Source organism: Paroedura picta, chromosome 2 (assembly GCF_049243985.1).
Source record: "Paroedura picta isolate Pp20150507F chromosome 2, Ppicta_v3.0, whole genome shotgun sequence".
NCBI classification, from domain to species: Eukaryota; Metazoa; Chordata; class Lepidosauria; order Squamata; family Gekkonidae; genus Paroedura; species Paroedura picta.
The window spans coordinates 149,561,730-149,587,465 of record NC_135370.1 but is presented as its reverse complement, the minus strand read 5'-3'; the positions used below and the strand labels follow the sequence as shown (position 1 = coordinate 149,587,465).

The window sequence follows — 25,736 nt, the reverse complement described above, 5'->3', positions numbered from 1 at the left end:
TCAGAAGTCTGTAGAATTTCTTCCACTTGCCTGAGCTGATGGTTTTGGTCGTGTGTCTTCAAAAGTGTGTGATGTTCAACTTTCCCTTGGCTTTGTCCATTTGCCAGATAGTGATTCAGAGTGAATTTAGAGCCAAAAGCACTCTCCTCTGCCTCCCCAACAGGGGAAAGTGTGTGTGTTTGGGGAGGGGGGAACACCATATCCCACTGAGGACTGGTTATGGACTGATATAGGCAAATCTGAATTACACACACAGGAAATGTTCCCTGGCCCCAAACCATCAGCCAGATAACTCAGAGCACTCATCCTTTTCCAAGGCTCCAGCAGAGGAAGTGAGATAGCAGAGGGAGGGGAGTCGAGGTCTGATAGGAAAGCAGACCTGGCATTTCAGGAGGAGTCCACATCCTTGGCCCAAATGTCATCAGGAGAGGAAGTTAGCCCCAAACACACTCCCTACCCAAAACAGTTCATTTCTAGGACAGGAGCAAGTGGTAAAGACTTGTTAGATTCTGTCTACAGCCTGGCTCAGAGCAGCAAGTTTTCCGGAGGGGGAAAAAATCTGTTTCCTTGGGGACTGAGGGTCCCACCCAGCCTGCTTCTCAAGCTCTTGTTTTGTATGTTTCGTATGTACTGTTGGCTAATTCTACACTGAAAGGAGAAAGAGGACTTGCTGGGATGGGGAAACACTGCAAAGTTACAGCCATGAAGAACTATTTGCTGAACAGCACCTCTGAGCAGTGCGGTATTTTGAAGTCCTGTAACATGTACATCACTGTAGCCTTGTAGTCAGTGTACTTAGATAGATATGCTGCTTCCCTCTCATCTCCATAGAGGAGCTAATGATATGCAGCTAAAGCACCTGATTACCAATGGAACTAAAAGTCTACAGGGTCTTATCACACTCCAAGAGCAAAGACTTTACAGATCTGTGGGGCTGCCATGTTTAGACAGCAAAGTCCCCTAAAGAGCAGGTGGATTCCCCACAGTCGTAGGGCTGTCATTAGGGCTGTCAACAGAGGGGAACTCCGGTGCAAAATTTGAGGGGGCCTACATCAGCTGGAGGACCCTTGAAGCCAGTAGTGTGCGGCTTCAGCCATATATCTTTCCATCTATTTGTTTTAAGCAGTTCGGGCTGCAGCCACTAGCATGGTGGTTGTGGGTTGACTCCCTTGGGCCTGGATTGTCCCATGCCTTTCCATTTTGGCCCTGGAGCTCCCACAGTGGTCCTACAGCTGGTGGCCATCTTGGAGTCTCTTAGATTTATTCTCTGGTGAGTTATACCTGCCAACACGGTGCTGTCGTTAAAGTGTTGGACTAGGATCTGGGAAACTCAGGTTCAAATCCCCAGTCTGACATGGAAGCTTATGGGGTGACCTTTGGCCAATCCCACAGTGTCAGCCTAACCTACCTTGCAAGGGTGTTGTCAGCATAAAATAGAGAAAAGAATGGGATAAGTGGAGGCCCATTTAGAGTTGCCAGCCTCCAGGTGGCTCCCAGAGCTCTCCAGCTATTACAATTGGTCTCCAGATGACCAACATTTATTCCCCTGGAGAAAATGGCTGCTTTGGAGAGTGGACCCCAAAGTGGCATAGTACCCAGCTGAGATTCTTCCTGACCTTAAATCCTACCCTCTCCAAGCTTCACCCTCAGAATCTCCAGGTATTTCCCTACCTAGAGCTGGCATATTTATCCCCATGGAAGAGTAAGGTGGAATATAAACAAAGTACATACATAAATAAAAACAGATGGACAGACAGGCTGTTTCCTTTATTACTATAATTTCAGGGTAACAGGGATTTTTTTGTTATGATATTTGGTTTGGATCAGGACCATGAGGGGCAGCTGGAATCTTGTCCAGGGGTCCATGGTGGCTCTCGGCAGCCTTGGTGATTGTTTTATAACCCCAAAGTGTCCCCAAAGCCCAAGTTCGAGCCTTTTGTGGGAGGGGAGTGATGAAAGCTTGTTAAAAAAAACAACATTTGAGCTGTCTTTTTATGTCCAAGGGGAAGCAGGCTGTCATTTGCTATACTTTTGCTATATGTCTGTCTAAAACTGTTTTATCCCACCCTGACGTCTGGGTAGGGATTCCACTGAGCATTTGAATAAAAAAAATGGTGGATACATGAATGGTAACAGTTCTTCATGGTGGGTGTCTAGGTAGGGATTGTAAGGGGCTGAATAGTGGAAGGCCTGCTTACAGGCAGAAGGTCCCAGCTTCAAATACTGACATGAAAGGCTCAGGTAGTAAGTGATCTAAGGACCTCTGCCTGAGATCCTGGCCAGATGTTGCCAGTCTGCATAGACAGTACAGAGTTAATGGGCCTTAAATAGAATTGCCAACCTCCAGGTAGCCCCTGGAGGAAAATGGCTGCTGTGGAGTATGGCCTCAATGGCGTTATAACCCCCTCTCTCCCCTCTCCAGCCTCCACCTCCCAGATTTCTGTGTATTTCCCCACCCAGAGCTGACACCCCAAATATAAGGTAGCTTCGTGCATTATACATCCCCAAGAATTGCTAAGCCACCTGCTGGAAGTACAGCTCACTACTATGTCCATTTGGTAGATGAGTCTGAAAGCAATGAGGGTAAGATTATATTGCTTGTTTAGGCTGAGTTTTACAAAACTGGTGGGTTGAGCATATACCTCTTTTATATCCTGCAACCACTAATAGGGAATTTTGTTGTCCTACAAGACCCCAAAATTTAAATAGGGTTTAGCTATGCTTCCATTCCTTTGCCTGGTGCAGTGATAGGGGCATCAGCAAGCACAGAACTATGTTTTTCAGACTGCCTTTCCCCTAAGCGTCAAGTTTTGGTTATGTAGCTTCTTTTGCTCTCTCCTAGACGAGTTGACCTTCTGCCCCAAGGGTGTCACTTCCAACGTCTTCCACTTCAATGTGTCTTCAGCAGAAAAGAACAGCACCAACCTCTTCCGGGCTGAATTCCGTGTCTTGCGAGTGCCAAACCCCAGCTCCAAACGCACGGAGCAGCGCATTGAGCTTTTCCAGGTGAGCAAACCGCCCAGTCTTCAGACCATGCCGTGATCTGGAGCATTGCTTTTCATGCATTTGTGTTGATATGCTGTAAGCTTAATCCTTTATGTGGTGGCACAAGACCAACTGGCTGTAAACGGAGCCAGCACATGTGAAATATTCGAGCAGTTTTCCTGCCGCTACACTGTGCCCAGCTGTTGCATGGATCTGTCCTCAAGTGGTACCCCTGCCAACATTCCTGGTTGCGTTTTGCCACAGCTGTGTCTCGCCTGATCCTGTGCTGATCTTTGGCTTGCTCATTTTCTCCTATCAGGATTAATTCATTAAAATATTTGTGTCTCATTTTTTCCCTCTGGAGAACCAGACTCAGCTTCACACTCCAGATCTTAAAGCAACATGTCAAAATTAAAATACTGCACAGATGACATGAAACAGAATGGAACCAGCCCCAGAAAACCCAGCGTAATTGGGGTGTCAACAGTTAAGCGCTTTCAAAGTCTTGATGATACAGTTCTGCTTTGCATAACTTCCCAAACAGCTATGGACTGGAAATCTTGCCCTAGCAAACTGTCTGAAAGTGCCAGACCACCAGAACAAGTCTGAGCCTGGGCTGCAGCATCTTGCTGCCTGGGAGGGAAGGCCCCATCAATAAAGCATCTTGTGCAATTGCATCTGTGCATTAACATGGATTCGATAAAGGCAGGATTACTTCAGTTGGGACTGTAAAATAACCTGGTGTTGTTGAAGGTCACAAACAATCTCCTTGAGAAAGAGCTCAGCAGGGGAGATTAGCAAGGTGCATTGATTAGGTATGCTTGTGCAGTTGAACTTAAAGGATTTTTTTTTTAGAAAAATAGGGAACATAAGGAAGAAGCGGCAAGAAAATGTTAAATAAGAGAAACATTTGTCTAAACTAACTGCATCAACGACTCATTGCTAAATAAGTTTTTATGCGTGCATCCAAAACCCCCCCAAAGAGAACACCCAGGAAATGGTCCACCTGGGAGGGACCATCCATGGGATGAGGTGCTGTCTACACTGATTTCAGTGACAGAAGAGACGGAAGAGGAGGAAAAGGAGGAAGAAGAAGAGTTGGTTCTTATATGCCGCTTTTCTCTACCCGAAGGAGGCTCAAAGCGGCTTACAATTGCCTTCCCTTTCCTCTCCCCACAACAGACACCCTGTGAGGTGGGTGAGGCTGAGAAAGCCCTGATATCACTGCTATGTCAGAACAGCTTTATCAGTGTTGTGGCAGGCCCAAGGTTACCAAGCTGGCTGCATGTGGGAGAGTGCAGATTCAAACCTGAATCGCTAGAAGTCCACACTCCTAACCACTACATCAAGTGAGCTGGAGGAGGAGGAGACTTATCCCTTTGTTATGACCTGAAAATGTATTAATGTGGTCCTCCAGATGTTCATGGACTACAATTCCATGAGCCTCTGCCAGCAAACTCTGGCAGGGGCTCATGGGAATTGCAGTCCATGAACATCTGGAGGACCACAGGTTGACTACCCCTGAATTACAGGAATCCAAGTGTGATTCTTGGATTCCTGTTGTTCTCAGAAGGTCCTTTTTGGATGTGCTCAATAAACCAGCACCTGAAGAAATCATCTGTTTTTGAAAGCTAGCCTTGTTCTCTGTCAATGTCTTTTAATCAGTATCATCTCATGACAATTTGCCTTTTACCTAGGAGGAAGTAGTGGATCCCTTGTTCTTGAAATGGCAGACTGATAAGAGTATTCTTCTTTGCCAAGGAAAACAACATAATTTGGGAAGAAGCCATAGCTCTGCAGGAGTGCATACTTTGATTGCCAGTGATTCCAGTTTCGATTCCTGGCATTTCCAGTTAACAACAACTTGAGTAGTAGGCTGGGAAACGTTTGACTGATGAAATAGCACAGGGAGGGACCCCAGCTCTATGGCCTTGGTACCTGTTGCCTCTCACTCAACAGGGTCGCAAATAATGCATCTGAAGTTGCAGTCATGTGTTCTTTGGCTCGCAGGAGAAGCCAGTTTCATATGTTTATAACTGAATCACTCTTTTATATCCAGCAGTCTCGTGCTTTCCGTGATGCTCCATGTATAGGAGGCACATATTGATCACCCTTTGATCTCCTTATTAATAAGAATCAAATCCTGGAAGCTAAGTAGGTTTGGCCTTGTTTAGTATTTGGATTGGAGGCTGAGGGAGTTCAAGGTACCTACGCACAGACAGGCAATGGCAAACCACCTCTGAATGTCTCTTGCCTTGAAAACCCCACAGGATCACCATACGTCACCCATAATCTGATGCACTTTCCATCATTTCTAGAAGGAAAGGAGTGATAAACCGCATTATAAATGAATGCCATTATATTGATTCTAAAACCTGTGGACCTTCATGCCATTCAACAAATTGCCCCATTTCCATAGATTGCCTCTAAAATATATATTTTGATTCTTTGTCTAGGTTCTGATAACTTTGTTTCCTCAGTGCACAAATTGTCTTAGCTATAGTGTTAAAATCTTGAAAAATATACTGTTATGGAAGCCGCACCCTGTCTTCAAGATCTGAATTTAAGGGTATGGTTTTAGTAAATACACCTCAACTCAATCTTAATTGTTCATGACTGGCCAAACAACTAATATCGCTAGATCAGGATGGAGATCGATCACTCCCAACTCAGCCAGCGCCGCGGGGGGGGGGGGAGGCGTAGGCGTTAGCCTGCTGGCGGGCGCACATATGCAGGCACAGAGCTCCGCACCTGCATGTGTGCGCCCACTGGCGTGCTGACACCTGCGCCTGCCCTCCCCCCTGCGGCGTGGCGCTGACTGCATCGGAAGCAACCAATCTCCATCCTGATCTAGCGCCCAACCCACTTGTTTCAAGAGAACCAATATGGTGTATTGTTTATGGATTGTGACGAGACTGGGGAGAGCCAGATTCAAACTGACATTCTGCCATGGATGTTGTGAGGTGATCTTGGGCCTAGTCACTCTTTCACAGCCTAGCCTACCTCACATGATGGGAAGCAGGAGGAATGACATGATAAAAATGTAATAGAAAACACACTGTAGTTCAAGTAGAGAAATGTGCATCTGTATCTCCATTGGCTGTATGTATGGAAGGTTGCTTTGGTCTGCATATCCCTGGTAACTAGGCAACACCAACTAGTCTAGGAGGCCCCATTTGCTGACCTTGCTCAGGTGAACAATGCCTTGTGTGTCTCCTCCTGACGCAGATTCTGAAACCTGATGAGCACATCGCAAAGCAGCGTTACCTCAGTGGCCGGAATGTGATGACCCGGGGCTCAACCGAGTGGCTGTCCTTTGATGTCACAGAGACTGTGCGTGAATGGCTTCTTCACAGAGGTAGGCAGAACTGGGGGCAGGTGGATGGAAGCTTTGCGTGCGTTTGCTCAAGTGGGTATCTTGTCAACTGCTCATCCCTTGGTTACTGAAAATGAAATGTTTATTCGCTGAACATGAAACTTGACTCATTTTTTTCTTTGATTTTTATTGTAATGTAATTTATAATATCTAAAAGGTGTATTAAATGCCCTGTAATGAAATCAAGACCCAGTAATTAATTGCTTCATTGAGTTTCTTCAGTCATTTCCAGTTCTCTCCCTTAACAATAATTTCAACAACAATCCATGTTAGAAATTAAAGCTTGTTATCATATTTCAATTGATTTATTAACCTATTGAATACTAATGAACACATAGTTAATGTTAGTTGTCTGATAAAGGATAATGAAACACTAAATTAATTCGCAACACAAAAATCAATTATCGAATGACTTTTTCTTGGCCATCTCCTTTTGTTCATTGCCACGTGCAACTTGGTTTCATAATATTGATCAATTCTTTCAACAAGCTTAAATAAATGATAGATGGGACCTTGAGTATTGAGTCCTGTAGGAGCTTCTCAACAATTAATCACTAAGGCACTTCAATTCATTTTGTAGTTATTTTAGATAATAGTGCATTGACCAGAGAGTGCATTGATCACAAATGGTGTACCATGGCTCAGTGGTGGAGCATCTGCTTCACATGCCGCAGGTTTTCAGTCCAGCCTCCAGCAACTCCAGGTGGGTTTGTTTTTTAGAGGATAAGGTAGAAGAAGAAGAGTTGGTTCTTATATGCCACTTTTCCCTACCCGAAGGAGGCTCAAAGCGGCTTACAGTCGCCTTCCCTTTTCCTCTCCTCAGAGAGAGCTGATATCACTGCTTGGTCAGAACAGTTTTATCAGTGCCATGGCAAGCCCAAGGTCACCCAGCTGGCTGCATGTGGGGGAGCGCAGAATTGAACCTGGCATGCCAGATTAGAGGTCCGCACTCCTAACCACTACACCAAACTGGTTCTCTGGTAGTAGGATGATGTGGAAGATCTCCTCCTGAGATGCTGGAGAGCTACTGAGAGTTGGATACTTCTGACCCTGGGAGACTGACAGATGGTCTGACTTGGCATAAGGCAGTTCCACGTGTTCACTCTCCAAACAGGAGGCCGTTAGGTAGCTCTCATTTTAAATGAGACACTTTTTCATTTCTCCTTGACACAAAAATAGGCAAGATAGGATGCTTTCTAGGGACTCAGCACCACTTCTCGGCCAAGGCACGGACATATTGTTTCTGTGACGGCTGTCACTGACCCCTGCAGCTGCTGCATCTTTTAACCAAGCTACTAGACCAAGCTACTAGTGGCCTACCTGGCCCCAGAGCACCTAGCCACAGTGACCCACATGACAATCACCTCCAGGTTAGACTTCTCTAACTCGCATTATGCAGGCCTGCCCCTGTCCTTGACTCAGGTACTGCAACTGGTCCAGAATGCAGCAGATCAGGGTCCTCACAAGAACACGTTGGAGGGCCCACAATTTGGAATATTCTTAGGCAGCTGCCATGGCTCCCAGTGGCATTCCAGATCAAGTTCAAGGTCCTAGTATTGCCCTTCAAGGTCATTCATGCTCTGGGCCCAGTGTACCTGAGGGACTGTTGAGCTGACTATACCCCCCAAAGAGCGCTTTGCTCTGCCAATATGAACCAGCTAGTGATTCCTTGAAGGGCCAAACTACATTAGAATCAATCAACAAAGAGCCAGTAAAAGAAAGCACCTTTGCATAACTCTTGTTAGTTTCTGCAGCCCAGACACTATAGCAAACCATTTGATGGGAAGTGACACATACCTGGTCTCACAATAAGTTAGTAAATATACACTGGAGCACACTCCACAGTTGCATTAATGCACTGGCAGAAATGTGCTCATGTTTTGCACTTGGATTATTAGCATATGTTCTTTATCATTTCCTTTTCTGTCAACCATCTCTAAAAAGCCCCGCAGTCTCACAAAACTCTTTGTCTGCCATTCCTTTCACACAAACTGGCTTACCCCCTCCAATACACCTCAAAGAGGTTGTTTTCTTTTAAAAAGAGCCGCACTTAGTTTCATACTGAGCTACCTTTTGGCTCTAGGCTGCTGATCTCTGATGTGTAGAATAGTCGCCTCCTCTGTCTCAGAGCACTGCTGAGGACAGCTGCATGCCAGAGATTTGACTCTGCTCCTTTGTGACACAAACAGCTGCTGTGGGGTCTAGGGGCAGCTTAGGGCAGGAACACTGATGCCTTTCACAGTTGCTGAGTCACAGGTACAGTAGAATCTGGGTGTCAATCAAAGCTGGAATGCAAACAAGAGAGCCTCTGGAAGGAGAAGCTGCCTGAATGCTACAGCTCTGGTCAAGGAAGCCTCTTAGTGGTTAGAGCTCAGAACTGAACCATTGGTTGGATCAGGGTGTCCCCCCAGCTGATATATCCCACATAACCAGGGTCAGTGCCTCACCCAGCCAGCATCTTCTGGTTTCCACCACAGGGCTTTCTGTCACTGATAAGTAGCAGTGGGATATGCTCATGGTGAGGGGATTCAAGCTGCTGGGCTCAGCAGCTGCAGCCAGCTGGGACGCTCAGACAGGTGCTGAGATCCAGGGGCTGTTTCTGTACCCTCCAGGGGCTCAGGCAAGACTTCTGGCAGCAGCTCTTTTCCAGCTTTGTCTATAGTCTGCCTTTCTCAATGAGACTCAAGGTGGGTTACAAGATGAACCAAAGGAGGGGGGAAACCCAATATAGATGGACAGCATTGTGACAAGCAATGAATGATGACATGGAACTAGTATTACAGAATTAGGAAGCGATGCAAATGGTAAACTGCCTAAAACAGAGTATACAATAGGCAGTGCAGAAAATTAATTACCTGATAATACAACAAACACTGCAGACACAGGTGATACCAACAGTGATCATTGGCATGAATTACAATCTTATTCCATTACCATGGAGGCCTCCTGAGCTGCTCCATTCTACTGCCATTCTAATCTCTATTGTAAGATGCTTTCTTGAACATAATCTGTTTGGCACAGCCTGCTTAGAAGGGAGTACCTCTGTTTAGGATTGCATGATTAGTGAATTATGTTTTCAGGGGTCAGAGTCCTCTTTGGCAGCGACTGGATTTGTGTTCTGCAGACAAATGGAACACCAGCTGCTTTCTCGGGGTGCCTCTTCTTGTCCAATTGGAGGCTCTAGTCCATCATATTTTGCCCAAGTAAAGGAACTTTGAGCTTTCAACTTTATATATCCCAGGCTACACTTCAGAATTATTAGCTGAGTGCCATTCACTTCACTTGGCCAAAGAGAAGGCTATTCAGAATCATAGAGTTGGAAAGGGTCCTATAGGCCGGTGGTCCCGAACCACCAGGCCGTGGCCCGGTGCCAGGCCATGAAGGCCCTGTTACTGGGCCACGGCTCCCTCTCCCCGCCCCCCCCCCCGCAGTAAGAAACTTTCCAGGCCGCAAGCTTGCGGCCTGGCAAGCTTCTTACTGTGGGAGGGGGGTGGAGAGGGAAGCAGGGATGCGCATGTGCGCAAGCGCCATGCGTGGCCAAAATGTGCATGTGCGAAAGTGCTGCGCATGTGCAGTTTCGGCCATGCATGGCACATGCGCGGCCGGGCATGAGTGGCCAGGCAATCGCCCTCCCTGCCGCCGCCGGTCCCCAGCCTGAAAAAGGTTGGGGACCACTGCTACAGGCCATCTAGTCCAACTCCCTCTCAATGAATGATCAGCATAAAACATCCAGGATATTGGTGCATAAAGTTGCTGCATAAAGTTGCTGCATAAAGACTTGCCAATGAGGGGGAGCTCACCACTTCCCTAGGCTGCTGCTGAACTATTCTGACTGAGTTTTTTTCCCTGATATCTAGCTGGTACCATTCTGCATCTAGATTCATAGAATCATAATGTTGGCCATAGATATCATCTAGTCCAATCCCCTGCTCAATACAGGATCGGCCTAGAGCAGTGGTTCCCAGGCTTCTTTGGACTGCCATCCACTTGGCTCCCAGACCACATCCCTAGTGCCCCCCTCATGCACACCTCTTTCCTATTGTTAGGTTTACTGCAAAATCAAAACGCACTATATTGCCTGAACTTCTATTTTTGTATGTTGTGCAGCAGCCATATTTTAGTCTGGAAAAATATATAAGTTCTTTGTAAAAGTCATTTGTAAAAGGTGCTTTGAGTCCTCAGTGGGGAGAAAGAAAGACAAGGAGAGAGATGCAAGTAATGGAAAATCCCATGGCCAGGAGCAAGCAGGAGACTGATTTTCCAGCATCCCAAAGATGGAGACTTTGGAGGCAAGGTTGCCAACCCTGGGTTAAGAAATTCCCGGAGATCTGGGGTGGAGCCTGGGAAGGACAGAGTCTGAGGAGGGGAAGGAGCTCAGCAGGAATAGGATCCCCTCCAGCCCCCTTCTGAAGCTGTTTCTTCAAGAATCCAAGCAGTGTTGGTCCCAGTCAGCATGGGATGGGAGACCACAAGGAAGTCCAGGGGCACTACTGCTCAGAGGCAGGCAATGGCAAGCCACACTGGAATGCCTCTCGCTAGGAAAATGCAACCAGAGTAGAAAGAGTTAGACTTCTGCCCACTCTACTGCCCCAAAATCCCCCCTGGATTCTTCCATCACCCCTGGGGGTGGGGATGTATTGCCCACTTTAGAAACCCTTTGCCTAGAGAGTATTCCTGATGTATTTGTCCAGCTTTTGCTGAACAACTGCCACTGATGGGGAGCTCACCACCTACTTAGGCAGCCAATTCCACTGCTGAACTACACCTACTGTAAAAAGAATCATTTCCCTAATATCCAGCTGGTATCTTTCTACCATAATTAAAATCCATTATGGCAAGTCTTATCCTTTACTGCTAAAAGGAACCACTTCCTGTCCTTCTCTAAGTGACAGCCTTTCAAACATATGCGTCCTCAGCCTCCTCTTCTGAACAGTCCCAAGTCCATTAGCCTTTCTTCATAGGACTTGGTCCCCAGGCCCCTGATCATCTTTGTCACCCTCCTCTGTTCCCAACCCATTCTGTCCACATCCTATTTGAAGCGAGGCCTCCAGAACTGCATATGGTACTCCAGGGACAGCCTGACCAATGCAGTGTACAATGGAACTATGACATCTTGCAATTTGGATGTTATGCCTCTGTTGATATGCCTCAGGACCGCATTAGCCTTTTGCCACTGCATCACTCTGACTGCTCATATTTAGGTTACAGTCTACCTATACTCCAAGATCTTGTTCATGCATGCTGCTACTCAGAAGTATATCCCTGATCCAGTATGTGTGCTTCTTTTTGCTAGCCAGATGTAGAACTCTGCATTTATCCTTCTTGAATTGCATTTTGTTCATATCCAAACACTTTTCCAGATTTCCAGATCTCATTGAATTCTATCTGTATCTTTTGGGGGTGTTTGCTACTCCTCCCAGTTTGGTGTCACCTGCAAATTTAATTTGTAGTTTAATCATCCCCTCATCCAGATCATTTATAAAAATATTGAAAAGTACAGGACCCAGAACTGAGATGTGGTAGCCCACTGGACACCTCCTTCCAATCAGAGAAAATACCACTGACAACTACTCTTTGGGTGCGGTTCTCTAACCAGTTCCCTGTCCACCTGACTATTCTAGAATCCAGTCCATAGTCCTCATCAGAAAATCATAGGGGATCCTGTCGAAAGCTTTACTGAAATCCAGGTAAATAATGCCTATGGTGTCCCACGATTCAGTAGTCATTCAGTCAGAGAAGGGAATAAGGTTGGAAATGAATCTGTGCTGAGTTCCCTGAATTATCAGATTGTCCTTCAGAGACTAACCCCTTTAAAATCTGCTCCAGGATATTTCCTGACTGGCCTGTGGTTTCCTGGGTCATCTTTCCACCCTTTTTTGAAGACTGAGACAACGTTCACCCTCCTACAGTCTTGTACACATATTCCATCCTTGAAGAGGTTGAAGATTTATTTATTTATTGTATTTATATGCCCCCCATCCCTGAGGCTCAGGGTGGTTTACATAAAACACAGAAAACAGTACATGGAACTTAGTTTTTCATAATAATATTAACATTAAACTATAACAGAGGTAATAGAATATAATGATGCAAACATGTCCGGAGCAGAACGCATGGGTGGATTTCTGAGAGCAAGGGAGCAGAGGCCCTGTAGATGTTACTGGTTACCCGGTCTCAACCAAATGTCTGGTGGAAGAGCTCCCTTCTGTGGAACTGTTTTAGCTCTGTCAGGGCCTTGATCTCCTCCGGGAGCTCATTCCACCAGATGGGGGCCAGGACAGCGAAGTTGAGGCCAGGCGGGCTTCTTTAGGGTGAGGAATCATTAGCCGATTTGTGGTGGCAGAGCATAAAGTTCTTTGAGGGGCATAGGCAGGGAGGTGATCCCTCAGGTACACTGGGCCCTGACCACGTATGCCCTTAAAGGTAATTACCAGAACCTTTAGCCTGATCCGGAGTTCAACTGGCAACCATTGTAGTTGATGTAAAATGGGCTGGATGTGGGTCCTCCATGGTGTTGCTGTGAGGATCCTGGCCACTGCGTATTGGACCAGCTGTAGTTTCCAGATCAAGGCCAAGGGCAGGTCTGTGTAGAGCAAGTTACCGAAGTCCAGTCTAGAGATGATCACATGGATCACTGTGGCTAGGTGTTCCATGGCTAGGTAGGGCGCTAGTAGTTTGGCTTGACGGAGGCGGTATAATGCCTGCCACGCTACTTTTGTGACCTGGGCTTCTATTGTGAGGGAAGCATCTAGGATCACGCCCAAGTTCCTGGTGGAGCGAGCCTCTGATAGCTGCACACCATCCAGGGAGGGCAGACGCGCTTCCTCACACGGACCCTTCCTATCCAGCCACAGGACCTCTATCTTTGACAATTGAGCTTCAGATGACTCTGCTTGAGCCATCTCGTCACTGCTTCCAGGCAGCTGGCTAATGCTTCTGGGGGAGAGTCAGGGTGGCCATCCATCAGGAGGAAGAGCTGGGTTTCATCTGCATATTGATGACAACCCAGCCTGAACCTCCATACCAGTTGTGTAAGATGTTGAATGGGATAGGACTGCTCCCTGTGGGACTTCACAAGTAAGCTGTCTGTGGCTTGATGTGCTCTCTCCTATTGTGACCCAATGTCCATGACCTGGAGGAAGGAGATCAGCCATTGAAGAGCTGTCCCTCGCTCTGGAACCTCCTTAGAAAGTTCCTTGAGCACTTGAGTGCATACCATCTTGGCCTAGGGAATTGCTTTCATCCACTAAAACCAGGTGCCCCTCAACAATCTTTCTGTCCATGTCAACCAACAAACCCAGACACTATGCATTGACTACTACCAACTCTAGATAAGACTGTTTTCCTCTTCTGGGGGTAAACTCAGGCAAAATGGGCACTGAACCTTTCTGATTTCTCTCAGAGTTCTCTGTTTTTCTCCTTATAGAGGAAAGCCTTGTTAATGGTGGATCTTGTGCAAGTTCTGCAATGTGCATAATTGAGCAGAATATAAAGGGTGTCCTTCAGGGGGCATCAGAGGAGATGTATATTTAGCATAGCATAGGAACTTCCTGATGGTTTTCTAATTATTTCCTCCAGTGTCCTGATGGGCTCAACAGGAGACTTCCTGCTTGTTGAACGCACTTCCTCCCTGCTTGCCTCTAAAACAGTTGTTGAACTGTTAGTTAGGTCTTTCTATACACAGTTGTTTTCTGAGTAAAAACTATTCTTTAAGCAGCCTTGTGCTGTATACTTTCTGCATATTCAAACTCTGCCAACAGATCAGGGGTATTAGAGAGGGCATAGATAACTGTATCAACAAGAGGATCAGATCTATGAAAGAAAGGGAACATGGGAAGCAAATAAGCTGTTAGAAAATAAGCTTCATTCAACCAAGCATTTTAATATCCTCCTTATTTTCTCACTTTCCTGCCAGCTGCATGCCTTGGGAGTGGGATTGCAAAAGGAAGGGACCAGCCTGTTCATATGTAGTTAGTGTGACCCTCCTGGGAGCCTCTAGATAGACTAGAAGAGCAGATACATATGTTGAGTGGAGCAAAGCCAGAGTCTCAAGCAAGCCCAGCACTTATCTACATAAGGCCAGCCCACCCCTCCCAGCTTGTAGTGTAGGGCCTCTGCTGGAACAATGGCATACAGATCCCCTATGGCCGCCTTCCCAGCGCAGAGCTCAATGCTCTCTTCAGCTCGCATTGTCGTCTTGTGTATTATAGGTTGGACTCGTTCATGTTTGCAACCGCTATTAAAGCCCTTACCCTCAGTGTTCAAATTCTGTATCTTCATTGTCTGAATGATGTAAACTGGGCCAGTTTCTGTTTGTAACTTGCAAAATGGATTCTGGCTGAAGACTCGGGATTCTTTGTGCCGGGATTCTGGGCTTGGGAGTGCAAGCAGTAACAATGCAACCCTAAGGACACTTTCCTGGGACTAAGACTCATTAAGGAGGGTGATGAGTAGACCGGCTTTGGAAGTGCTCTCTAAATGTCTGAAGAGCACGCTAACTTATTTAAAAAGAGAAAGGCTGTAAAACGTTCGGCCAAAGTCTCATAGTCTAAAACTTCGTGGTTACTCAGTTTTGCTGGAACGATTCCCTAGTTAGTGACAAATGGTTGGAAAATTAAGTTTTCAGTGCAGGAGTCCTCCAGATATTAACATAATCCACGGAAACCTTGCACTGCTTAAAAAAACATTGTGGAACTAGCGGTTGTATCAAACTTGGGGCGGAATCACAAATCGCAATAAAAGACCGCTCTGTGTCAAGTTTCCCCTTTTCCCTATTGTGATGTCTTTTTCAACTTGGCATGTATTCTGATGTCATTAAGCTGTTTTCCCACTCCACCAGTGACTACCACTGCTATGGAGCAAGGATGTGGAAATACTCAGCTTTATGACATCAGAAGTATGATCAGCCGGGCCATATTGAAGCAGAAATGCAGAAGTGGACACAGGGCTGCCATTTTTGGCAGCAGCACCACATTCTTTGTGCATCTAGCTCCACTTCTCATTTTCAGTTCTTGAGGCAGGGTGCCAAGAATAGACACAAGACGGGTGGAACGGAGGAAATGGAAATTGCCAAAGGACCTTTAGGATCGGAGCGGGGATGTTCTCATTAGGTCTTTCTCTCCTAACAGAATCTAACCAAGGACTGGAGATCAGCATCCACTGCCCCTGCAACACCTTCCAGTCAAATGGTGACATCCTGGAGAACCTGCATGAAGTGCTGGAGATAAAGTTCAAAGGTGACAAAAGGAGAGACTGGGGTGGGACGGGTGGGAAGAAAAATATTGTGAAAATAAGCATTATTCCATCCTCTTCTTTCAGCTTGTATTGAGGTTGGTGGTTGCATCTGTGTGAGCATGAGGAAAGTATTGGTTTTTTTACAGCAGAGATGGAGCAGGTAGATTAGGAGTGCGGGGGAACGCGTGTAAAGTCGATACTTCAACATGAACATTCCTCAGGGAGGGCAAGAAACCGTCGCTTTGTGGTAGTGGGGAAACTAGGACTCTTGTAACAACACCTGCACCAAACTATAGTCGCCTAGACCACCTCCCTGCCTATGCCCCCAAAAGAGCTCTATGCTCTGCCACTAGCAACTGGCTAATGGTCCCTGGCCCTAAAGAAGTCCACCTGGCCTTGACCAGGGCCAGAGCCTTCTCTGTCCAACCCCCACCTGGTGGAATGAGCTCCCAGAGGAGATCAGGGCCCTTACAGAGCTGAAACAGTTCCACAGGGTCTGCAAAAGGGAGCTATTCCATGAGGCATTTGGCCGAGGCCAGGCACAATCAATCAACATCTGCAGGGCCCCTGCCCCCCCTCCCAGAAACCCACTAAGATTCCTGGACCTGTTTGTATTACTATTTTTTTAATGTTATACTGTTACCCTGTTATTATCAGAATAATATTAATGTTATAATTATATGTATGGTTCCATGTATAGTTTTCAGTTCTATGCAAACCGCCCTGAGCCTTCGGGGAGGGCGGTATATAAATATGAATAAATAAATAGATTCTTTGGGGGAAGCCATAGCAACTAAACTGGTATAAAACAGTTAAAACGTTGTAAGGTGGAGTCCAGCCTTGCGTGGATTGTTCAGAGGTGTGAACTACGCAAGGCCGAGCCATTACTAAAATCCAACTCTTTCTCGCTGGAAAGCTTGGCTCTGATGCATCCTTGGTTTCACTCTAGTTCCCAGATTGTATGATGTGGGCACAGGGAAGCCGGGCAGGAGGCCGGAGGTGGCACAGGCAGCCAGTGGCTTGGCTAAGCTCAACATAAGCAGCTGCCTGGCTCTTGGCCCTGAGCTGCGGCCACCAGTACCCACAGCCTGGTACTGAGCAGATTCCTTCTGCCATGTGGTGCCAGTAATCTGACATCTCTGCGAAGCCATTCCCCATTCCCCACCCGTCTTGGGACTGAAACCGACAGCAAAAGGAACAGATTAATGGTCCCACCGCTAGTTTACAAATGATCAAATGAGTGACCCACAAGATTTCATTTCAGGTCGAGAGTAACCAAGTTTATCCTGGCACAGCTGCCCAGTCCTCCCAGAGGAGCTTTCACTTGGCCAAGCTGCTGGACTCTTTCCCAAACTGTTCTCCTGTTGCATCTTTTATGGATTCCAGAATTCATTATCGCAGCAAACACAAGACTTCATGGCTTCCCTTTTCCTCCTCCTCCAGGCATCGACAGTGAGGAAAGTCATGGGCGTGGGGACTTAGGGAGTCTGAAGAAGCAGAAAGACATTCATAATCCCCACTTGATTTTGATGATGCTGCCGCCACATCGGCTTGGAAGTCCAGCCATAAGAAGCCAAAGGAAAAAACGCGCACTAGACACCAATTACTGCTTTCGGTAAGCCGGGAACCCGACTCTTTCCCCTCTGCTGGGCACTGACTGTCCCCACATTTGCTGTGCAGCAGCCTTTCCTCCCCATCTATCTCCCCTCCCCTCCCCTGCAATGCAATTGAAAAACACTTTGTCCAGCTTCAGCCATACAAAGGTGGGGTGACTCTGGCCTGCACACTTTGTGACCCACCACAGTAAACACAGAGAAGATGCTGCCTGCTGTGACCTGGGAGGGGCTTGGCAGCTTCTCTGTTGTTGCGGGGCCCAAGGAGGGAGCAGAACAAGCTTGGCACCCTGCAGAAAGGCCTTCATAATCCCCACATACAGGCTTGGAAGCCCAGCCATAAGAAGGCAAAGGGAAAAAACAGGCACCTGGCACCAGTTCCCTCTTTCGTGGCTCAGAGGCTGCATTCAGCTGGGATCTCCAGTTGTGCATTTCCTCCCACTCCCTTGGTACCGATTCCCATCACTCTTAGAGCAGACACAATTCATTTGGTAACCTTTTCAGGGACATCATATCAGGGATCAGTTGTCCAGATCAAGTCCCTGGAGTGAGATCTTCTCCTTACTTTGCATCACGTTTGAATTGGGCCTCCATAGGGAAAGGTGTTGGTATCTTTTAAAGCCAGTTTTCCTGAGAAGTAGCTTTGCCTGTTATCGAGTAGCCCCCGACCCCAAATGTCTCTTGGAGACAAGATTGGCTGACCTAGCCAAGACCAGCAGAGAGTTTAATCCTCAGTCTCAGACAAACTGTGTTGTCTTTTGTGCAGGGCTGGCTTGCATGTAGAGAGGCCTGCATAATAAGAATGCCTTTTTAAAGTGCTATAATTACCATAATTGTTTAGTGTTATAATTGTTAGTGGCATAAATATTTAATCCGTTTTCATCTTGCACTCCTAGTTTATCTGTTTCCTAAAATGGCTCCCAGCATAGTTCTAAATACAATAATAAAATTATAACAAAAAAGCTTAAACGCTTGACAAAAAGAATCCTAAAACAATACAGTGTATGAAGCAAGAAATGACATATAAAAACTGGGGAGCATACATGAAACAAAAGAGTAATGAACTTACGCACCGGATGCCTAAGACTATGCAGACTTGGTTCATGTTAAACCACCAACAGGCCCCATCCACCACCACCACTGAGACTGAGTACACACATAGAAGGGGCTTACAAGACTTAGCTTTTGGGAAGGTATATAGGAAATATATGGTGTATATGGTGAGCTTTAGGTATCCTGGACTAGAAGCAAAGAGGTTATGAAGGAAGGTCTCTTTAAATGGCCAGGATACATTCCCTGTATCCTACCACAGTAAATAGTCATGCTGCTGCAGTTTGCACCAGTTGCAGCATCTGAATAGTCTTCAAGGGCAGCCCTCATGTAACACACATTGCAGTAGCCTCACCAGGATGATATCCAAGCATGGATGCCAGGACCAAATCTCTGTTCTTGAAGAAAGATACTAGCTGGTGTAACAAAATAAACCGGACAATGTGATCGTTTTAAAGAGCATGGATCCACCTGTTCTGGTTGGGGTTAGCATTTACAGAACATTTTTAGAACGGGGTGGTGCTAATGGCCCCAGCTTTCCAGTTTTCAAGGCAGGATGGTATAATCTGATCTGTTGCCACGATGATCCATGCCTCGTGGATTATTGCCATGCCTGGAACCTTCAGCTGATTCAGAATTTTGCTACAGACAGTGTACCAACACAGCTACTTCTCTGCAAGCCGACAATGTCCATCTGTTTATTGTCAGGGGCTGGTCAATGGGAAATCTTTTTTTGGGGGGGGGGGTTGTCAGGTTGTATCCGACTTACGGGCAGCCCACAGGGTTTTCAGAGCGATGCTCAGAGATGTTTGCCATGGCAACCCTGGCCTTCCTTGGAGGTCTCTCATCCAAGGATTAGCCAGGGCTGACCCTGCTCAGTGTCCAGTGCCTGGCCAGACTGGGCTAGGCTGGAAAGGATTTGGCCTCAGTCCGGGTTCTTCATGCCTTTTCTCCTGTAGCTTTGACCTTGTGCATTGAGCTCTCCGAGGGAGTGCCTTTGCTAGAAATCTTCAGGGGGTTTCCAAAGCATTTGATGGGGAGCCCAGGCAAGCCCAATCCCATCAGATCTCAGAAGTTAAGCAGGACCGACCCTGGCTAGTATTTGGATGGGAGACCTCCAAGGATTTGGGTGCTAGTTCCTCCAAGGAACACTAGGAGCCACGAAGGAGAGGCAGCACACTGCAAACCACCTCCGAACGTCCCTTGCCTGGCTGCCAGACAATCCTCAGCTCTCCTGGCTACGCCACACGTGTCATATGATAAATAAATAGTAGAATTGGTGAGGTATGGACTGCAGGCGCGGGGAGGCGGAATTTGGAGCCTTATCTTGCACTTTCTATGTAAGTATTTGCAAGCAGCCTTGAGCCGCCAGGAAAGGAGGATTTTCTGTATATTAAAACAGATAAATGAGAACTGTGTGGCCATAGAGAAGCCTAGATGCAACAGCATTTCAACCTGCAAGCCCGCCCTTTTAGAGGGAGTGTAGCCTTGTCCAGAATTCTTTGTCAGCTGTATTGCTGGCTTCCTAAGGAAGTGCCTGGGCCGCCTGCCACTTTGCCCTCTCCTCCCCGTGTGTCCCAAGCAGGATACTTAATGCTGACAGGTTCTGCAGGGGCTGCAGGATTGGCTAACGTAACCCTGTGACCTTGTGCTCAGACCACTCCATGCTGGAGTCCTTGCCAGGCAGTGCCTCAAGCGCAGTGTCTGCTGGACAGGCTTCTTGGACCCTAGTGGTTCAGTCACACCCTTTGGGAGAGGGGGCATCCAGCTTCTCCAGTGTGCAGTGAACACTCCCCTAAGAGTTCTTCTTTCTCTCGTGGTCTTGTCTTCATTCCACAACATGCCCCTTTTTGTTGCAGGAACCAGGAAGAGAACTGCTGTGTGCGCCGCCTCTACATCAACTTCCGGCAAGACCTGGGCTGGAAATGGGTTCATGAGCCCAAGGGGTACTTTGCCAACTTTTGTTCTGGGCCATGCCCATACCTCCGCAGCGCAGACACGACTCACAGCACGGTAGAGCAATCCTTCATATTGGCATGATGCAGGCACTGAGGAGTGGGGGGGGCATTCCCCAGTCCACAAACTCATTAAATGGATTTTAACTACAAAATGCTTGAGATGTAATCCCAGTGGGCCGCTACTTTTGATCTCACACCGCTGTCAGACCTGCGCTGTGACAACTGCTTAAGAGCAGTGGCCTCTAATTTGGAAACCTGGGTTTGATTCCCCATTCTTCCACATGCAGCCAGCTGGGTGACCTTGGGGCAGTCACAGGTCCCTTGTCACAGAGAAGTTCTGTTAGAGCTCTCTCAGCCCCACCTACCTGGCAGGGTGTCTGTAGTGGAGAGAAGAAGGGAAGGTCACTTTGACTCTCCTTAGAGCAGTGAAAAGCAGCGTATAAAACACAATTCTTTTTCTGGAAAGGAAAAAGGGCTTTCCTTTTCCCTTCCAACAGATTAACCAAGGAACTGTCACTTCATGGGAACAACAGCGCAGCACTTGGCCAAAATTATTTTGAGGCAGAAAATACTCTCTCCTAATCTGTAAATAATACACACCTATACACACATTACAGTGGTAATGCATATGATACAGGGCAGGGGAAGTAAACCTGTGGTCCTCCAGATGTTCATGGACTACAATTCCCATGAGCCCCCTCCAGCAAACGCTGCAGGGGCTCATGGGAATTGTAGTCCATGAACATCTGGAGGACCACAGGTTGACTACTGCTGCACAGTATATGCATGGTTTTTCTTTCAGTGTGAGCTGAGTGATCTTTATGTGGCATTCAATGTGTGCAATTTAAAACACCTATGTATTCAGGTACTGCTCCCCAGTCAGAAAGTGAATGTGTGTTGACTCTTTCTTACAAGCATATGTACAATAACCCACCCCTGGGCCTTTGCATCCCTAGACAGGCACAGTGAAGGGATGGGATGCTTGAGATGCTGTAGCAATGGGACATGCAGGAGCAAGGAAGGGAAAAGGATGTGTGCAGAATGAAGAAGGCTGGGCTTCTAACCAGCAGAACTCTTACAGCTGAGCCCCTCCACATTTTGGAGATTTTTATAAATGCTGTATATTTGAAGCATTGCTCATTATCCATGTGACCTGCAAACGTGCATGGGCTCAGGATTCTGGTGGTGCTGCATATCTGCTCCACAGTTGCATAGCAAACTGCACACTGCATTGTGCTGTGAGTCCTTCACTGCTCCAGGCCCTGTACAGCACTTTAATTGGGTATGGAGTAGGATAGGCATCTTTTCTGGACAGCTGCGTGGTCCTGTAACTGCTGTGCAGTGTGCTTTTAAGGAAGAGGCAACCCCAGTCCTCCTGCATGTATAGCTCAGCATGTCCTTAGGCAGAAGAAGGGAGAAAATCTACAGGAAAGCCTCCAGTGGAAACAAGCTAGATAGGATGGGTTTTTAAAAAAATGGTCGTTTTCCTTTTGACAGCAGCTGTGTAACCCAACAGGTATAGCCCTGTGGTTATTATTGCTTGTCCTAAGTATTTATGTAGGCAGCCACCTGTCAGCTCTGGCAATACTTGCTTCAGCACATAGGTAAGAACTTCCATTATGGCAGATAACCACCTACCTCTGGTAGAAGGCTTCCCCCTTAACCGTGTAGCTGCCATATTGTTCTGGCAGAGACTATTGTCATGGCAAGAAGCACTATCAAAGCAGGATTACCAACTGTATGAGAAGTGAATATGAGTCCAGGAACTCCTTAAAGGCCAACAACATTTTCTTGGGTATAAAACTTTGTGAGTCAAAGCTCCCTTTGTCAGGAAATTTCACTCTGGAACATTCCAGTGTCCTCTAAGGCAGGGGTAGTCAACCTGTGGTCCTCCAGAAGTCCATGGACTACAATTCCCATAAGCCCCTGCCAGCATTTGCTGGCAGGGGCTCATGGGAACTGTAGTCCATGGACATCTGGAGGGCTGCAGGTTGACTACCCCAGCTCTAAGGGGCTACTGGACTTGAGTTTTGTTCTATTAAGAGTAACATTTACCCTCCTGAAAGTCACCATGCATGAATCACATAGTGGGGAAAGAAATATTCTACTGCTGTTTCCTAATCTGTGACATTTAGTTGGACATAATGAGCTAAGTGAGTGCTAGTGATTCATTATATTGTAAAATTTTATTCAAGATATTTTATTTATTCATTTATTTTAATACCTATATCATGCCTTGTCGTTGCTTCCTAATTCTGAGTGTACATGAAAGCTTACACCCCGAATAATATGGTGGTGTGTAATATCTGGGAGACCCAACTTTGCATCTCCCCTCTACTATTGAAGCCAGCCAAGGAAGCTTGGGCTAGTCACACTTTCAGTCTAGCCGACTACACAGAGTTGCTGGAAGGCTAAAATGGAGGTGAGGAGAATTATTTAAGAAGCTTTAGAATATATATGAATATTTCATTTTGCTGTTTGGGACGCCATTTTGGCGTTCTTGTAATCCCAAGAACACCTTCTTGGGAGTAAGCTCCGTTCATTAAAATGGTGCTGAGTTCCAAGCGAACCCTTTGTGTGTGTTTGACTCACTGAGTTGTGTGGGTGTGTGTACATGCTTGCTTGGTCTAGGAGAGAGGGACGGCACAGCTGCTCCTCCCCAGGCTGCTGCCTAGAGAATTCTGTGCAACCAGGCACCACACTTGGTGGATAAATGCATAACCACATAGGTATTAAATAATCATGGATCAGTGTCACGGTGCAGAAGTTCTATGGCAGAGAAATTGAGGAGCATGCAGCATCGTGCATGATGCTGAACATGTGAAGGTAGCCAGAGAGAATATAAAAAGGTGGCAGGGCTCTGAAGATCTTCCAGTACAGAAAGCCATAGGAGATGTCCCCTTTGGCTATAACAAGGCCAGGAGACTCAAAAGGTGGGTGAGGGTTGGAAATTCAGGTGAAAATGAAAGATGATTAAAGGTCCATAAAGAAACTCATTCAGTGGCACCAAATCACCCCCACACAGACCTCCCAATCTCTCAGAGCTCATAGAAAGGGAAAGACTTTGTCACAGACAAAAGAGATCTCTGTGAGCTTTCTTGATACAGTCCAGGAAGAACCCCACGACTCACACTAAGAGTTCTCCAGAAACAGCTTTGATTACTCTGTTGTGAGCCGTCCTGAGTCCCAGGCCTGGGGGAAGGAATAAGCATACTTAAAGACACAGATTTAAAAGAAGGAAAGGAAAAGAAACAGATGGGTGAGGAACTTTTATTAGGAGAAAAGGAACTGATTGCTCAACAGAAAAAGGTGGCAAATGGAGAGCTCTTCAATGAGGAAGATGGATATGAAGCTTAGCTGCTGTCTGTATCTCTAGGAAGCTGCACAAAATTGAGGAGCGACTAAAGCTAACCTTTGTGGAGTCCCCAACCTTGCCATGCAGGACTTCCAAGGTTTCGATGGCAGGAAGTTGGCACTAAAGGGTCCTGGTCATGATAAGGTTGCATTTTGTTGCAATATATGCCACAGATACAGCGATGAGAGTTTTGACTCGTCATCCATTCATACGAAAGCCAAATGGAAGCTGGGCCCTTTTGCACAGACGAAAGCAGATCAAGATTCTTGGCCCTCTGAACTACTGCCAGCACCCTTCCCCCATCTGTGAAATGCAGCAGCCTCCAGGGAGGGACACATCAAAAACACGGGGATGCTTGCAGGGTGGTTCAGGTGGAGGCAGAAGAATTCCTCTCTAACAAGCTGTTCCTCCCTCCCTCTCCCTTGTAAAAATAGTATGCGATGGAGCAGCGAGAGAGCTCACGGGCTTTGTAGAGGATTGAATAAGCTGGGAAGGGAATGCAGATATTTGAGAGGGACTGGATTCAGTCCAGCGTGATCTACAGATGCTGGCCAAAGCTAGCTGATTTTTTTCAGCTGTTTTTCTTGAAGCTCAAACAGGGTCATATGATGGTTACACCCAAGTTTTTGTGCGTGCATTTTAAGAGCAGAACATGCGAGAGAAGCAGTCGTGCCAGGGCACAACTGAGGTTTGGATGCCCTCTGGCAGCCCTTGTGGTTGCTCCTTAAAGTCGGCCTTGCACATCTGCTCCAACAAAATGTTATTATAAAAGACTGGACAGTGGAAGAGACACAGGTATGGCAAGGCAGAACTGATGATTAAGTTGTACAGTTTTGGATCACTGGGGTGTTTTCTGGCCGACAGCCGTCCTTTTTGGCCTGTAGCCTGCAGCCCTCACTCACTTCCTGTTTGCTTTCTCCTCAGGTGCTTGGCCTGTACAATACGCTGAATCCAGAAGCATCCGCCTCCCCCTGCTGTGTGCCCCAGGATCTGGAACCTCTCACCATCTTGTACTACGTCGGAAGGACACCCAAAGTGGAGCAGCTGTCCAATATGGTGGTGAAATCCTGCAAGTGTAGCTGAAAGGGAGTCGGCAGCATCAGTAGCTGTGGAACTGCGATGATTCACAAAGCAACGCAGAAGAACTTGTGCTGGGAGGGCACTGTGGCCTGGTCCTCTCAGTCTGCAATCCAGGACAAATGACCCATTTTTATGGCAGGTTTTTTTTTAATTGACACCTCTCTGCCTTACTGGCTTTGTCACCTTTTCTCTGGGAATTTCTTTGGCAACATGGATGCTTAAGGAAGTGAAGACATGTACAAGCTTGACGTATAGTGGTGCAAATAGCAACCAAATGAGGAGGACTACATTCAAGGAGGCAAACTATGGACAGAGGACAGGGGAAAGGAGACTTTTTGTCCTACCACTAGCTTTCCTGGAAGGCCAACTTTTTTCTACAGAGTGAGGATTTCCTCTTGAAGGAACAGCCTAGTATTTTCTTAGAAACCAGACGAATCTCCATCTGGTTGCTTTAGAACTGGGATCCAGTTTCAGGAGGTCTGTACCATTCTGCAGCATGTGGGTTCAGCACTCTGCTGCTCAAAATGAACATCTTAATTCCCACACAGGGACTGCAGAAATGTACATTTTCCCCCTCCTCAGGAAGCTCCCGCAACAGGACTTCTGGAGTTGGTGAGCAGCCTTGCTCCTAGACACCACCCATTACTTTGACAGTAATCTTCAAAGAATCCTGTATTTGCTGTGGTGGTTGAAGTATTATAAGGAAATCTGCACATCTCTTGCACAAGAACCTAGTAGCCCAGGCTACGTCTGCCAAGGTTTTATTAAAAGTATTAATCTCAAATATTGTAAAAAAAAAATAAATATTTTTTGGAAATTGGAATTTTTCTATTCCTGCATATTGCTTGATGAGGGACAATGCAGATGAGAGCGTTTGATAGATCATGGTCAGTTGTGGAGTAACCAAAGGGTTGGTCAAAATTTGAGTCCTATGGGGAAGCCTGCTGAGTGGAACCAGTGGATGCTCAGGACAAAACTGCTGATGAATCAAGGAGTGTGGCTGCACCTGTGTTCAGCTAAGCATGGCCACCCACCTCACCACTGCAGTACATTGGGCTGACACATTCATTGAGCTACCCCTTACG

The 25,736-nt window shown here is 46.7% G+C and overlaps 1 protein-coding gene across 1 annotated transcript in view; it reads left to right on the top strand.

The window, feature by feature from the left end:
* Positions 1-25,474, top strand: part of TGFB3 (transforming growth factor beta 3) — a 31,761-nt gene extending 6,287 nt beyond the window's left edge. The window contains 6 exon segments of the mRNA XM_077323291.1: positions 2,843-3,006; positions 6,214-6,343; positions 15,490-15,597; positions 17,039-17,210; positions 20,118-20,271; positions 24,496-25,474. Of these exon segments, the coding sequence (XP_077179406.1) occupies positions 2,843-3,006; positions 6,214-6,343; positions 15,490-15,597; positions 17,039-17,210; positions 20,118-20,271; positions 24,496-24,654 (887 nt within the window). The 3' untranslated portion in view covers positions 24,655-25,474.
* The last annotated feature ends 262 nt before the right edge of the window (positions 25,475-25,736 follow it).